Source organism: Acomys russatus, chromosome 21 (genome assembly GCF_903995435.1).
Source record: "Acomys russatus chromosome 21, mAcoRus1.1, whole genome shotgun sequence".
Classification (NCBI taxonomy): Eukaryota; Metazoa; Chordata; class Mammalia; order Rodentia; family Muridae; genus Acomys; species Acomys russatus.
In genome coordinates, this window is record NC_067157.1 from 56,595,979 (window position 1) to 56,608,339 (window position 12,361).

At 48.5% G+C, this 12,361-nt stretch overlaps 1 protein-coding gene across 1 annotated transcript in view; it reads right to left on the bottom strand.

Annotated features, from left to right (window-relative positions):
* Pde10a (phosphodiesterase 10A) overlaps positions 1 to 11,603 on the bottom strand; it is a 400,036-nt gene extending 388,433 nt beyond the window's left edge. Inside the window, exon 1 of the mRNA XM_051164657.1 lies at positions 11,269 to 11,603. Within this exon, the coding sequence (XP_051020614.1) occupies positions 11,269 to 11,374 (106 nt within the window). The 5' untranslated portion in view covers positions 11,375 to 11,603. The remainder of the gene's footprint in view (positions 1 to 11,268) is intronic.
* Between the last annotated feature and the right edge of the window lie 758 nt (positions 11,604 to 12,361).

Genomic DNA, 12,361 nt, shown 5'->3' on the forward strand with positions numbered 1-12,361 from the left:
TAATTTTTTGCCAAGAAGCCACCACAATTCTGCCTCCACTGTATCTCAATTGTGACAATAATATCTGAAAAAAAATTACCTAGGCCACAACTCTGTGTATTCAAATGGGGTAGGGACTGTTACTTTTTGAAATTACTATAAAATTGTTATTCATACATTTTGGTGTTAAGCAGCACAGCCGATCTCCCCCTTTCCCATTCTAACCCTCCTCTCCCCTTGTGCCTTCTCCACCCCCCTTTTCCCTCCTCTTCTTTCCACCCCATTCAGTGTTTCAAAATACAGTTAAGATAAATTGACTTCATGACCCACAAATAGACTGCTACCCAGAATTTGAAAACACTGATTGAGACCAATTCAAAAATGTTCTGCAGCCAAGATCTCAAAGGATTCCCTAGTCTATTGTTTGAATGAAAGGGGTGGGGGGGGGACTTCACTAAGCCGGTTAAACTCTAGCAATGCATCTATTAAGTGAAGTTTGATTTTTTAACTAAAAATTGATGGTATATTCCCTATTACCTGGCTCTGAGGAAGCTGTACGTACAGGTGTGCCACTGGGGGAAGAACAGGTGTGCCACTGAGGGAGGGATAGATGTGACACTGGGGGAAGAGCAGGTGTGCCACTGAGGAAAGAGCAGGTGTGCCACTAGGGAAGAACAGGTGTGACACTGGGGGAAGAACAGGTATGCCACTGGGGGAAGAGCAGGTGTGACACTGGGGAAGAGCAGGTGTGCCACTAGGGAAGAACAGTTGTGCCTCTGGGAAAAAACAGGTGTGCCACTGGGGGAAGAGCAGGTGTGACACTGGGGGAAGAACAGGTGTGACACTGGGGGAAGAGCAGGTGTGCCACTAGGGAAGAACAGGTGTGCCACTAGGGAAGAACAGGTGTGCCACTAGGGAAGAACAGGTGTGCCACTAGGGAAGAACAGGTGTGCCTCTGGGGGAAGAGCAGGTGTGCCACTGGGGGAAGAACAGGTGTGCCTCTGGGGGAAGAACAGGTGTGCCACTGGGGGAAGAACAGGTGTGACACTGGGGGAAGAACAGGTGTGACACTGGGGAAGAACAGGTGTGCCTCTGGGGAAGAACAGGTGTGCCACTGGGGGAAGAGCAGGTGTGACACTGGGGGAAGAACAGGTGTGCCACTAGGGAAGAACAGATGTGACACTGAGGGAGGGACAGATGTGACACTGGGGAAGAACAGGTGTGCCACTGGGGGAAGAGCAGGTGTGCCTCTGGGGAAGAACAGGTGTGCCACTGGGGGAAGAGCAGGTGTGCCACTGGGGGAAGAACAGGTGTGACACTGGGGAAGAGCAGGTGTGCCACTAGGGAAGAACAGGTGTGCAACTAGGGAAAAACAGGTGCGCCTCTGGGGAAGAACAGGTGTGCTACTGGGGGAAGAGCAGGTGTGACACTGGGGGAAGAGCAGGTGTGGCACTAGGGAAGAACAGGTGTGACACTGGGGGAAGAACAGGTGTGACACTGGGGAAGAACAGGTGTGACACTGGGGAAGAACAGGTGTGCCACTGGGGGAAGAGCAGGTGTGACACTGGGGGAAGAGCAGGTGTGACACTGGGGGAAGAGCAGGTGTGACACTGGGGGAAGAGCAGGTGTGACACTGGGGGAAGAACAGGTGTGCCACTAGGGAAGAACAAGTGTGCCACTAGGGAAGAACAGGTGTGCCACTAGGGAAAAACAGGTGTGCCTCTGGGGAAGAACAGGTGTGCCACTGGGGAAGAACAGGTGTGCCACTGGGGGAAGAGCAGGTGTGCCACTGAGGGAGGAACAGGTGTGACACTGGGGAAGAACAGGTGTGCCTCTGGGGAAGAACAGGTGTGACACTGGGGGAAGAGCAGGTGTGACACTGGGGGAAGAGCAGGTGTGACACTGGGGGAAGAGCAGGTGTGACACTGGGGAAGAACAGATGTGACACTGAGGGAGGGACAGATGTGACACTGGGGAAGAACAGGTGTGCCACTGGGGGAAAAACAAGTGTGCCACTGAAAGAACATCAGGTGTGACACTGAGGGAAGAGCAAGTGTAACATTGGGAAGAACAGGTGTGCCACTGGGGGAAGAGGAGGTGTGACACTGGGGGAAGAACAGGTGTGCCACTAGGGAAGAACAGGTGTGCCTCTGGGGAAGAACAGGTGTGCCTCTGCGGAAGAACAGGTGTGCCTCTGGGGAAGAACAGGTGTGCCACTGGGGAAGAACAGATGTGACACTGAGGGAGGGACAGATGTGACACTGGGGAAGAACAGGTGTGCCACTGCGGGAAAAACAAGTGTACCACTGAAAGAACATCAGGTGTGACACTGAGGGAAGAGCAGGTGTAACATTGGGAAGAGCAGGTGTGCCACTGGGGAAAGAGCAGTTGTGCCACTGGGGGAAGAGTGGGTGTGACACTGGGGGAAGAGCAAGTGTGACACTGGTGGGGCCCAAGGCCTACCTGGATAAAGTGAGCAAGATAGAATGTGCATATGCAGGTGTGTGTACATATGTGTGCACATCTGTGCCCAGGCCAGAGACAACACTGTGTGCCATTAGCCTGGTTTTTGAGGCGGTATAGTTCATAAGCATGGTGCTCTCAGATTAGGCTAAGGAGGGTAGCCACTGAGCCATAGGGATTTCTCTGTGTCCACGTCCCCAGTGAGAGGATCACAGTGTGCACCAGAGTTCCCAGCTTTCTAAAGAAGTGATAGGAATCAACTGAGTCATTCCTCAGGCCCAGCGACAGCCGTAGCAGCTTTGACCCGGGATACAGTGACATGGTCTTACCTTGAAGTTAGTTGGGGAGTTTCTTGTTGTTGCTGTTGCTGCTGCTGCTGCTGTTTTAGGGGAGGGAGCTGTCTGTGTTTTGTAATTCATATTCTTTGATAACCGGGAAATGTTTTTCTTCAATAACATGTTTGCTTAACAATTTTAAATTGACTATCCTGTAAACCAGCCACCATCTGAAATAAAACAATTTTCTCTTACATGTATGTTTGTGTATGTACTGACGTGTGTGTGAATATGTGCATTTGTGTAAGCTCCTATGGGTGCCAGAGGACTACACCAAGTGCCCTCCTGTACTGTGTTCTAGCCCATTCCTTTGAGACAAGGTCTCTCACTAAACCTATCCCTCATTGTTTTGGAGCTGGCCAGTGAGCCCCAACAATTCTCATATTTCCACGTGCCTCATGGTGCTGGGGTAATGGGCACACACAGTCGAAGACAGCTTTGCACATGCCTGCCAGGGATCCAAGCTCAGGGCCTCGTGCCTGAGTCAATCTACTCAACTATTAAATGATTGCTAAGCAAGGTTGCAAGACAGGGCACAGCCACACTGTGCTCAGCACTGTCTCTCTGAGGTCATGACAGACTAACTGACATCTCAGTTGTACTTGTGCCTCTACTGCACCTAATTCCAGACAATCACAGTGACACTAGAAACCAAATAGGTAAGACGCTGGACAGGAACTGAATGAGGTGGGCTTAAGGGTTAATATTAGGCAGAGATAGTTATACATGAAAGTAACACATTGTCAGACACATACGGATGTTTTTCTTGTGTGTTATGGCAAACACTTCTATTCAATACACATTTAGACATTTATCACAGGGCTAAAACAGACTCTCCATTCTTTAAACTACCATTGCATGGGCATATTTGTTACTATTTTATCATTTAAAATACATAGTTGTTGTTGTTGTTGTTGTTATTATTATTATTATTATTATTATTATTATTATTATTATTATTATTATTATTTAGACAAGACACTGAAATCTCTCGGGCCCTACGTAAAACCGGAAAGGTGACAATATCTGGTAACCTTTGCTGAAATCCCAAGTCACTGGTGACACCAGGTGAGAGACAGAAGCTCAGATCTGACTGAGATTGAGTGTCCCAGTTGACTTCAAGTGAAGGAAAAATGTAGCAGACATCAGCAAGGTTGGGGCCTTGCTGATACTTGGAGGAGAGAAAGGACCTTCAATAGCATAATCTTATGTAGCCAGGAGATCCTCAAGCCCTTGCCTGTATTTCCAAAGATATTCCAGGACCTGTGTCTTCAAGGACTTGTGGGCGTGGTGCTTGTGAACACCTACCTCAGGGGACCTAGACAGGCCCCCACTGATTCTGTCGGAAAAGCTTGGTCAAAGACATTTAAGAATTTGTTCTGACCTGTATTGTCCTTGGCTGGTGCCGTAGATCTAGCCAATGGACAGGACATTCTCCACAGCTGAGTGGAGAGTAGGGTCTGACTTTCACACGTACTCTGGTGCCTCATATTTGACCAAGTCCCCTGAATGGGGAGACCTGGTGGCACTCAGAGGAAGGATAGCAGGCTACCAAGAAGAGACTTGATACCCTATGAGCATATACAGGGGGAGGAGGTCCCCCTCAGTCACAGTCATAGGGGAGGGGAGTAAGGGGAAAATGGGAGGGAGGGAGGAATGGGAGGATACAAGGGAGGGGATAACCATTGAGATATAATATGAATAAACTAATAAAATTTTAAAAATATTTAAGAAAAAAAAAAGAATTTGTTCTGAGTTACCCAAGGCCCAGGGTCACCTCTCATACGACACAACAGTCAACACGTAACAGATGGTGTCACTCTTGCACTCTGAGGCCCTCATTGGCCACCTGCTAGCCAGGGTCCATCTGTACTTTACCTCCTCATATCTGCAGCAACCGAAACCCTAGGTGTTGACACCGAGGAGCCTCTGGAGCTCCAACTGTCAGCCTACGGCTCCAGACAAGGAGAGCTGCTTCCTGTGGTACAGTATTATTAAAAACTAGGGTAACCGGAAGTCCCCAACATCATCACATCCTCTTTCACTTAGTATGAGATTTATCACATGAGAGTTGGGGAGGGGGGGTGTGACATAAAGTCACACTTGACCCTTTCGGCTCTACGTCACAGTTGGCCTAGGTTAGCCACAAAGGGGGCCAGCAGATGGCTGTCACTGTGCGTCAGTGTATGAGCACCCCCAAAGAGACAGACAGAAATCAAAGTCACAGCAGCGGGCAAGACAAAGGAATTGACCTCTCTTGACTAAACAGGGCTTTCCTGGGCAGAGATTCCTAACCAGGGAGGGGCCTCTCTAAGAAGAAGATACATTTGCCCAGGCAATGTCACCTAAGCCCCTCCCTACCTCCAGCCTCAGGACAGGCCAATGTCCTTCCCAGCAGTCCCAGAGCTTTAGAATTATCCACAACACAAGTACCAAATGCAACAGGGTCACACTTTATGAAGCAGGGAGGGGCAGCCGCTGTATTTGTCAACCAAAATCATGTGTGCTGACACCTATTAAGGAAAACAAAATCTAGCTCATTATAAGGTTCTTTACCCAAATTGAAGAACTCTGAGGTGTGTAAATCTCATCTGGGACTTTTATCAGGAACAAAATCTGCCAATGACTGATTTAGACAGAACCAGGTGTGGTGGCACACTACTATAATCCCAGCACTTGAGAGAGAGGGGGGAGAGTGGAGGGCCACAAGTTCAAGATCATCCTCAGCTACGTCGGAAATGTAAGGCCAGCCTGAGCTACAATGAGACCCTGTCCCGGTTTTCTTTCCATTGCTGTGATAAACACCATGGCCAAAAGCAACTTGCAGAGGAAATGGTTTATCTCTCCTTATAAATTACAGTGCACTGTAAGGGACGCTATGGCAGGAACCCAAGGCAGGAGCCTGAAGGCAGGGATGGATGCAGAGGCCATGGAGGGGTGCTGCTTACAGGCTCGCTCCCATGGCTTTCTCTGCCTGCTTTTTATATAACTCAGGGGTGACACTGTCACAGTGAACTGGACCCTCCCACATTAATCATTAATCAAGAAAATACAGCACAGTCTTGCCTATAGGTCAATCTCATGGGGCGTTTTCCCAACTGAGATTCCCTCTTCTCAGATGACCCTAGCTTGTGTCAAGGAAAAATAAAAGGCATGGGCCCTATCTCAAGCAAAGAAGAAAATATCAGACAAATAATTTTTTAAAAAATTTTTGGTCAATAGAGTACCTCTTATTTTCTCTGGGTCCCCACCTATGGAAGAGCACCACCTGATTTAGGTTGTGTCTCCCCTGATCCTGTTTAATTCTCTCTGGAAATGTCATGACAAACTCCCTCAAAATATTCTTTATTAATCCCCCAGGATCTTCTCCACCTAATCAAGTTAACAGTGTAATCAACAATCAGCATTAACCATCACAGCAATAGTCCAGCATCTACCTAAGAGAATAGGTGAAGAACATCTCGTGGTCTACAGAACCCTTTGCAGGGGCTGGAGAGATGACCAGCTGCTCAGAGCTCTAAGTGCTCCTGTAGCTGACCCAGGGTGCTTTCCCACACAGTCACAGAGCCTCCCAGCATCCAAAAGGTGGCTCCCAGCCTTCCAGTAAGGCCAGCTCCAGGGGCTCTGATGCCCTCTCTGTCCTCCAAGGGCATTGCAGGCACATGATGCACAAACATACATGCAGGCAAAAACTCAAATGCATTAAAAAATCATTAAGAAATTATTTGTAGATGTAATCTCTTCTCAGTAAAGACTTTACAGTTTGAACATTTTATCCACTAGTTTGAGGGCTTGTACCCTCATTCTGACACCACAGATGGGGCAAGTATGAGTGAACTGGCCTTCCAGGGATAACATCTTTGACCTACTTTCTATAGCCAGGACTCTAAAACATATAAATTTATATAGCCATTCTCTGCTTGTTTATTGCATTATTTATTAAGGCGAAGTGCTATTATCTTAAATACTATTCAATAAAGGCTTAATTAAATCAGCTGTGGGCTACTGCACCATGGGATAGAATGCAGACAAATTTTTTTTAAACAAAGGTCAGACTGGAGAGATGGATCACTTGCTACTCCTGCAGAGGACCTGGGTTCAGCTTCCAGCACCCACAACAGCAGCTCACAATTGTCTGTAACTCCAGTTCTGGGGGGCTCTGAGGCTTTTTTCTGACCTCTGCAGGCACCAAGCATGCATATTGTGGGTACATATATACACAAGGAAAACACTCAAATTCATTTTTTTTTAAATCAATCTTTTTAAAAAAAAAAATAAGAAAACAATGTAGATCTGCATATGCTGATAAATTCCAAAACACATGCAAGTGAATAAGAGTGAAAGAGAAAAGTGGGGAAGGGTGCCCACGTTTAAATAAGACAGACTTGTATGGTAGAGGGTACCCTACCATATGACCTTTAGCTACATTAATGTGGTTGGCCTGACGACAGGTTGGAAGAGGGAGTACTGTGCATCCTTCTGTGCTGGTCACTGTGACTGCTATCTCATACTCATCAGGGAAGAAATGAGAAAGTCAAAGTGCTCATGACTGGATTTTTTGTTGAATGGTTGAACAGTTCTTTATTAAGCGTGTGCCTCCAGCTAAGCAGGTGAAGATAATTTCTGCTTACCTGAGGAGCAAACATTCCCTTTGTATTATTCAGTCTGGCCACTGAAGGGCTAGAAGGCAGCGCTGTTATGTAACCCTCCTATTTGTTCCCTGGAGGGGAGGGGAAGCTATCAGGAGAGTGCTGAGGATCTTAAACTCCTGGGTTGCCATAGAGTAGACTGTGGGTCAAAAGATGCCTTCCAGGATGCTCAGAGCTGGTCCTATAAAGGAACTGCCTTCCCAGCTCCTGGCCTTTCAGGTTTTCTGGTCGATAGAGCATGTCCTGCACCCACCTCTTGGAGGCCTCCTTGTAGGTTTCTCTGTGACTTACCATTTTACACTGGTGTGCCTTTAATCTCAGGGGCAGAGTCAAGCCCAAGAGCGGAGACTCAGTCTCCATTCCATCCCATTCTACACCCTGTTCTTTCCCCCTAAACGCACCTCCTTCCTACGCCATCTTTGACACTCCTGATGACAGCCTCCTCTATGGTGTGTAGCCAAAGAAACCAACACAAGCACTAAAACACCTGAAAAACAGTCTTCTAACTGTATAACATGCGTGCTTTTATAGTTTTGTCATTGACATAATTTCCTTCTTCCAAGGTTCATGCCTATTTTTAATGTCAATGATCATGAGCCAAAAGAAGGCGTTAGATCCCTTGGGACTGGAGTTATAGTTATAAGCTGTAATGTGGGTGCTGGGAATTGAACCCAGATCCTTCGGAAGATTATCCAGTGCTCTTAACCTCTAAGCCAACTCTCCAGCACCTATGACCATGATTTTATAGATACATATACACATGTCCATAGATGAAAAAAAAAAAAAAAAAAAGAACCTCAATAGACACCTCAATAAATGTTCGGGCAAATCTGTGATGGCGTGCCTCATTTCCCCATGTAATCAGTTATTAAGATAGATTCACCAAGGATAGCGAGGAGGCCAAATCACCCATGTGGATACCCAGGGACCCAATAGGACCCTAACTTCATATTCCTAAGAAATCTCCAAGAAGTAGGCATCTGCACGGGACCTGGATCCAACACCTGCTAGAGGCTGGAGGCAGGGGGTGGGAACCACACACTCGGCGTGCACTCTAGGTAAAGACAAATGAAGGAACAGTAGGGTTTTGTTGTGAAGTCCCAAGGCCCCGAGCCACTCTTCCCTTATAAGGCTATCTATTTCAAATTTCATGTTTGAGATGTTGATAATATCATCTTGAAACTAGTGAGTTTCACTAAAATCCAACATCCCACTGCTTCCGTTTATACATACTTATATTTTCCAGGGTCAAGATGAACAAACACATTGCTTTTCTCTCCAATGCAACTTCAGAAAAGCCCTCAGGGGTCAAGGTCAGCCAGGCCTCTTCTCTGCTCTTTAAGCAAGCCATCAATTTGGCCTAGATTCCAACAGGAACACAGCAAAAAAAGCATGGAGTCTGCAAAGTAGGACACTAACCTCTCACCCACGTGCAAGGACCACATGACACTCAAACCCTGTACCCACGGGTATGCTTCCCCATTTGCCAAAGCAATAGTCATATACACATATGGCCATACTGTACACACAGACAGGTCTTACCTCTCTTGGCCTGCGTCATGGCTTAGATGCCACACTCTCCATTTCCCAAGCAAACTAGCCACAACCTGGGAGTGTCCACACCCTTAAAGGTTTCTTGAGCTCAGTACCTGTAGATACTCTTCTGACTCACCAAATACAAAGGTCACAGCAAAGTCTTTAAGTTTCGTAAGTTTGAAGAAAAAAAAAAAAGCAAAGTTCTGAAATTATGATAATCTCTGAATGCAGTGAGCATAGCATGGCAGCATGGAGTCACTCCCCTACTCTCATGGGAAAACACCAACCGTTCAAATATCAGCAACTACCTACACACCCAACAAAATTTATGTCAGTGATGCTGTGGCTTGTCCTACAGTCGTAACTGAGCAACAACCCGTCAAAAAGTGCACAGTCCTTAGAGCCCACCTCTTCTGCGGCAGCTGGGCAGGATCGATTAGCTTCCACTAACTCTCAAAAGCAGCAGGCAGAGGAAGCCACACCCAGACCCTAGGTTTCTCAATGCTACTGAGCGCGCCCAGAGCTCCGCGTCCTCTGAGAGGACGACACCTATGTACATAATGTTTGTTGCCCATTGTGACTTTCAGTAACTCTCTGTAGAGCCCCCATCATCTGGGAAACGCAGGAATTACTTGTAGCTGGGAGCATAGGCTCCCTACAGCAAAGGTTGTTGTTTTATTCTATTTCCACACCAAAAAAAAAAAAAAATGTTTGTTAAAACATGATTCTTGTTTCTTTTCTTAGAACTGCATTCATTAATAATGAAAGTAACATAACAAATACCCCGGTTGTTATCACCATAATAGTGAGGTCACTTCCCATAGACTTCTTTAGATCTTGCCTAAGAGCAAAGCTAGGTCAAAAGCAACACTGCGCCATATAGAGTTGATAAATCAACAGTATGGCATCATTCCTTTACTACGATGGAAAAACACCAACCATTCAAATATCAGCAGCATCTAAAGTTCTTACCAACTACCTACACACCCAACAAAATTAATGTAAGTGATGCTGAGGCTTGTCCTACAGTCGTAACTGAGCGACAAACCGTCAAAAAGTGCACAGTCATTAGAGCCCACCTCTTCCGTGGCAGCTGGGCAGGATCAATCAACTTCCACTAACTCTCAAATGCAGCGGGCAGAGGGAGCCACATCCCGACCCTCGGTTTCTCAATGCTATGGAGCCTTGCAAAGGGTTCTGAGCGCGCCCAGAGCTCCATGTTCTCTGAGAGAGGGGACTTTGTAACTCCATGTCCCTTGTGGCATCAAAGGAGATGGACCAAGGACTCCATCTTGGAGACGCTAGCCATCTGATGCTCTGCCTCTGACGAGCCTGCCTCCATCAAGACCATGGGGCTGGCTGCAGGGAAGAAAGCAGGCAGGCAGAGCCGCTCTTCAAACCTGCCCACCCACCTGGGTCCCATCACCCCTGTGAGTCTTCACGCCAGCTGATCTTCCACAGCTAACCCAACAATAAAACCTCATCAGCCTTCCTCTCCTTTTCCCCACAACCCAGGAAAGGCCTGACTGCATCACTTGGGCCTCCTTTTAAGCAAATCCAGAATGCTTTCAGTGAAATCAAAGGTGCCTGTCTAGGTTGCCTTTGCGTGGAAATCGGAGGCTCCAACTATCACTTTTGTTTCATAGGAAAATTTTCCATCTTTACTTTTTTCTCTGGTATCATTCCAGGCAGAGACGAACCCAAATGCTCTCCTTCTCCATCTCCCCTTGAAATGAAAATGTACCACTCCATCTGCTCAACCTCACCTCCAACTTCAGGAGGACCCAAGGCCCTGCCCGTGCAGAGGATGAAGATTCCTCATGACGCAGCAGCCCTCAACATCCCTGGATTGGAGAAGCATGGGAGAAGACAGGGGCCCTCCCTGCTGTCCTCATCGGCAACAGGCACCAGGGGCTGGCTAGCACCAGCATCCCTCCCTCCAGGCAGAGCCCTGCACCCAGGCACCAACACAGGACACATATCCACTGAATAGGGTCTTCACCTAGGTGCACAGACGACAAGGCGAGCAGGGAGGGGAGATGGCCAGCATCCTCAGTCCGGCCCTTCCTGGCCCCTCCTGCCTCCTTCACTTGCCACCCAGCCTCTTCCTCAGTGTGCTCTTAAGTTCGCAGGGATCCGGGTCTCTAGCACTGGCCTATTCAGCTCCTCTCCACCCCACCCCCAATTTCCCATCTATGGGTAAGTCTACCCAGTTGCTCTGAAGACTAGGGCATTCCTGTGGAGCGTCTCGGCTCCAAAGCTCTCCGCATGTGCTCAGTCCTCTGTCTCCTCCCCCTCCCCCCTACCTGGCTCCTCGCTGCTGCCCCCAAACCAGGCAGTGGGTTCCTCCTCTGGGAGCTGGGGTTCTCCTCCACCTCCTCCGCCCTCGAGGGCTTTGCGCTTCTTCGACATCTCTGCCCAGGGCCTGGGGTTTGGGGGTTTTTTCCTTTCCCCTCCCCCTGGCCCTCCCCTCTCGGAGAGGAGAGTGAAGGTGGGGTTAGGTGCAGAGGAAAGGGGTGGGGAGACGAGGCCAGGGAGGGAGATGGCCAGAAACTGCTGCCGAAAGACAGGAAGGGATCCGGAAGGCAGGCAGAGGAGGCAGGGACCTGTGCGGAGCCCCCAGGAGTGCTCCCAACAGTGTGGCCCTTTCTCTCTCTCTCTCTCTCTCTCTCTCTCTCTCTCTCTCTCTCTCTCTCTGTCTCCTTCCTCTTTTTCCTTCTACTCCTTCTACTAAAATGGGGACCTGAGAGAAGAAATCAAACCCCAAGAAAAGGAACCCCTCAGATACTTCAGAGGTCTCCTACTAAGGTGGCAGGGGGCCTGGGTGGAGTCTCTCTCTCTCTCTCTCTCTCTCTCTCTCTCTCTCTCTCTCTCTCTCTCTCTCTCTCTCTCTCTCTCTTCCTCTCTGCACTCCTAGTCCTGCCAGGCTATGAGGAGCCTTCATGTGGCTGTGGGGGAAACAGCCACACTCAGAGTGTGAGGTGTCTGATCTGGATGTTTGGGATATGGTCTCAATGCATTGCCAAGTAAAATAAATGCTACAAAAGGCAACAGAGATGCTTTTAGACACTAGGGATTCAGGACCCCCTCCTTTCTTGTGGCATCATGTGATATCTTGCAAAAGAGACTGGGCTGGGGGAACGGAGGAGAGACAGGGATAGCCAACGCAGGGACATCAGTCCCTACCGAGGACCAGAGGCTGGCAGCAGGAAGGATGGGGAAGGCTGAGGTGCATGACAACCCTTCTCTGTGCCACCTCCAGAGGCACCTGCAAGTCTGTCTAGGCAGCCCAGCCGCTGCGGTATGCAGCTGGGGAGCAGTCTGCTCTGCAACTTGCAGTTCCGCAACTCCAAGAGCCCTGAGTGATAAGCCCCAGGCTGTCACTTGGCATGGGGTTGG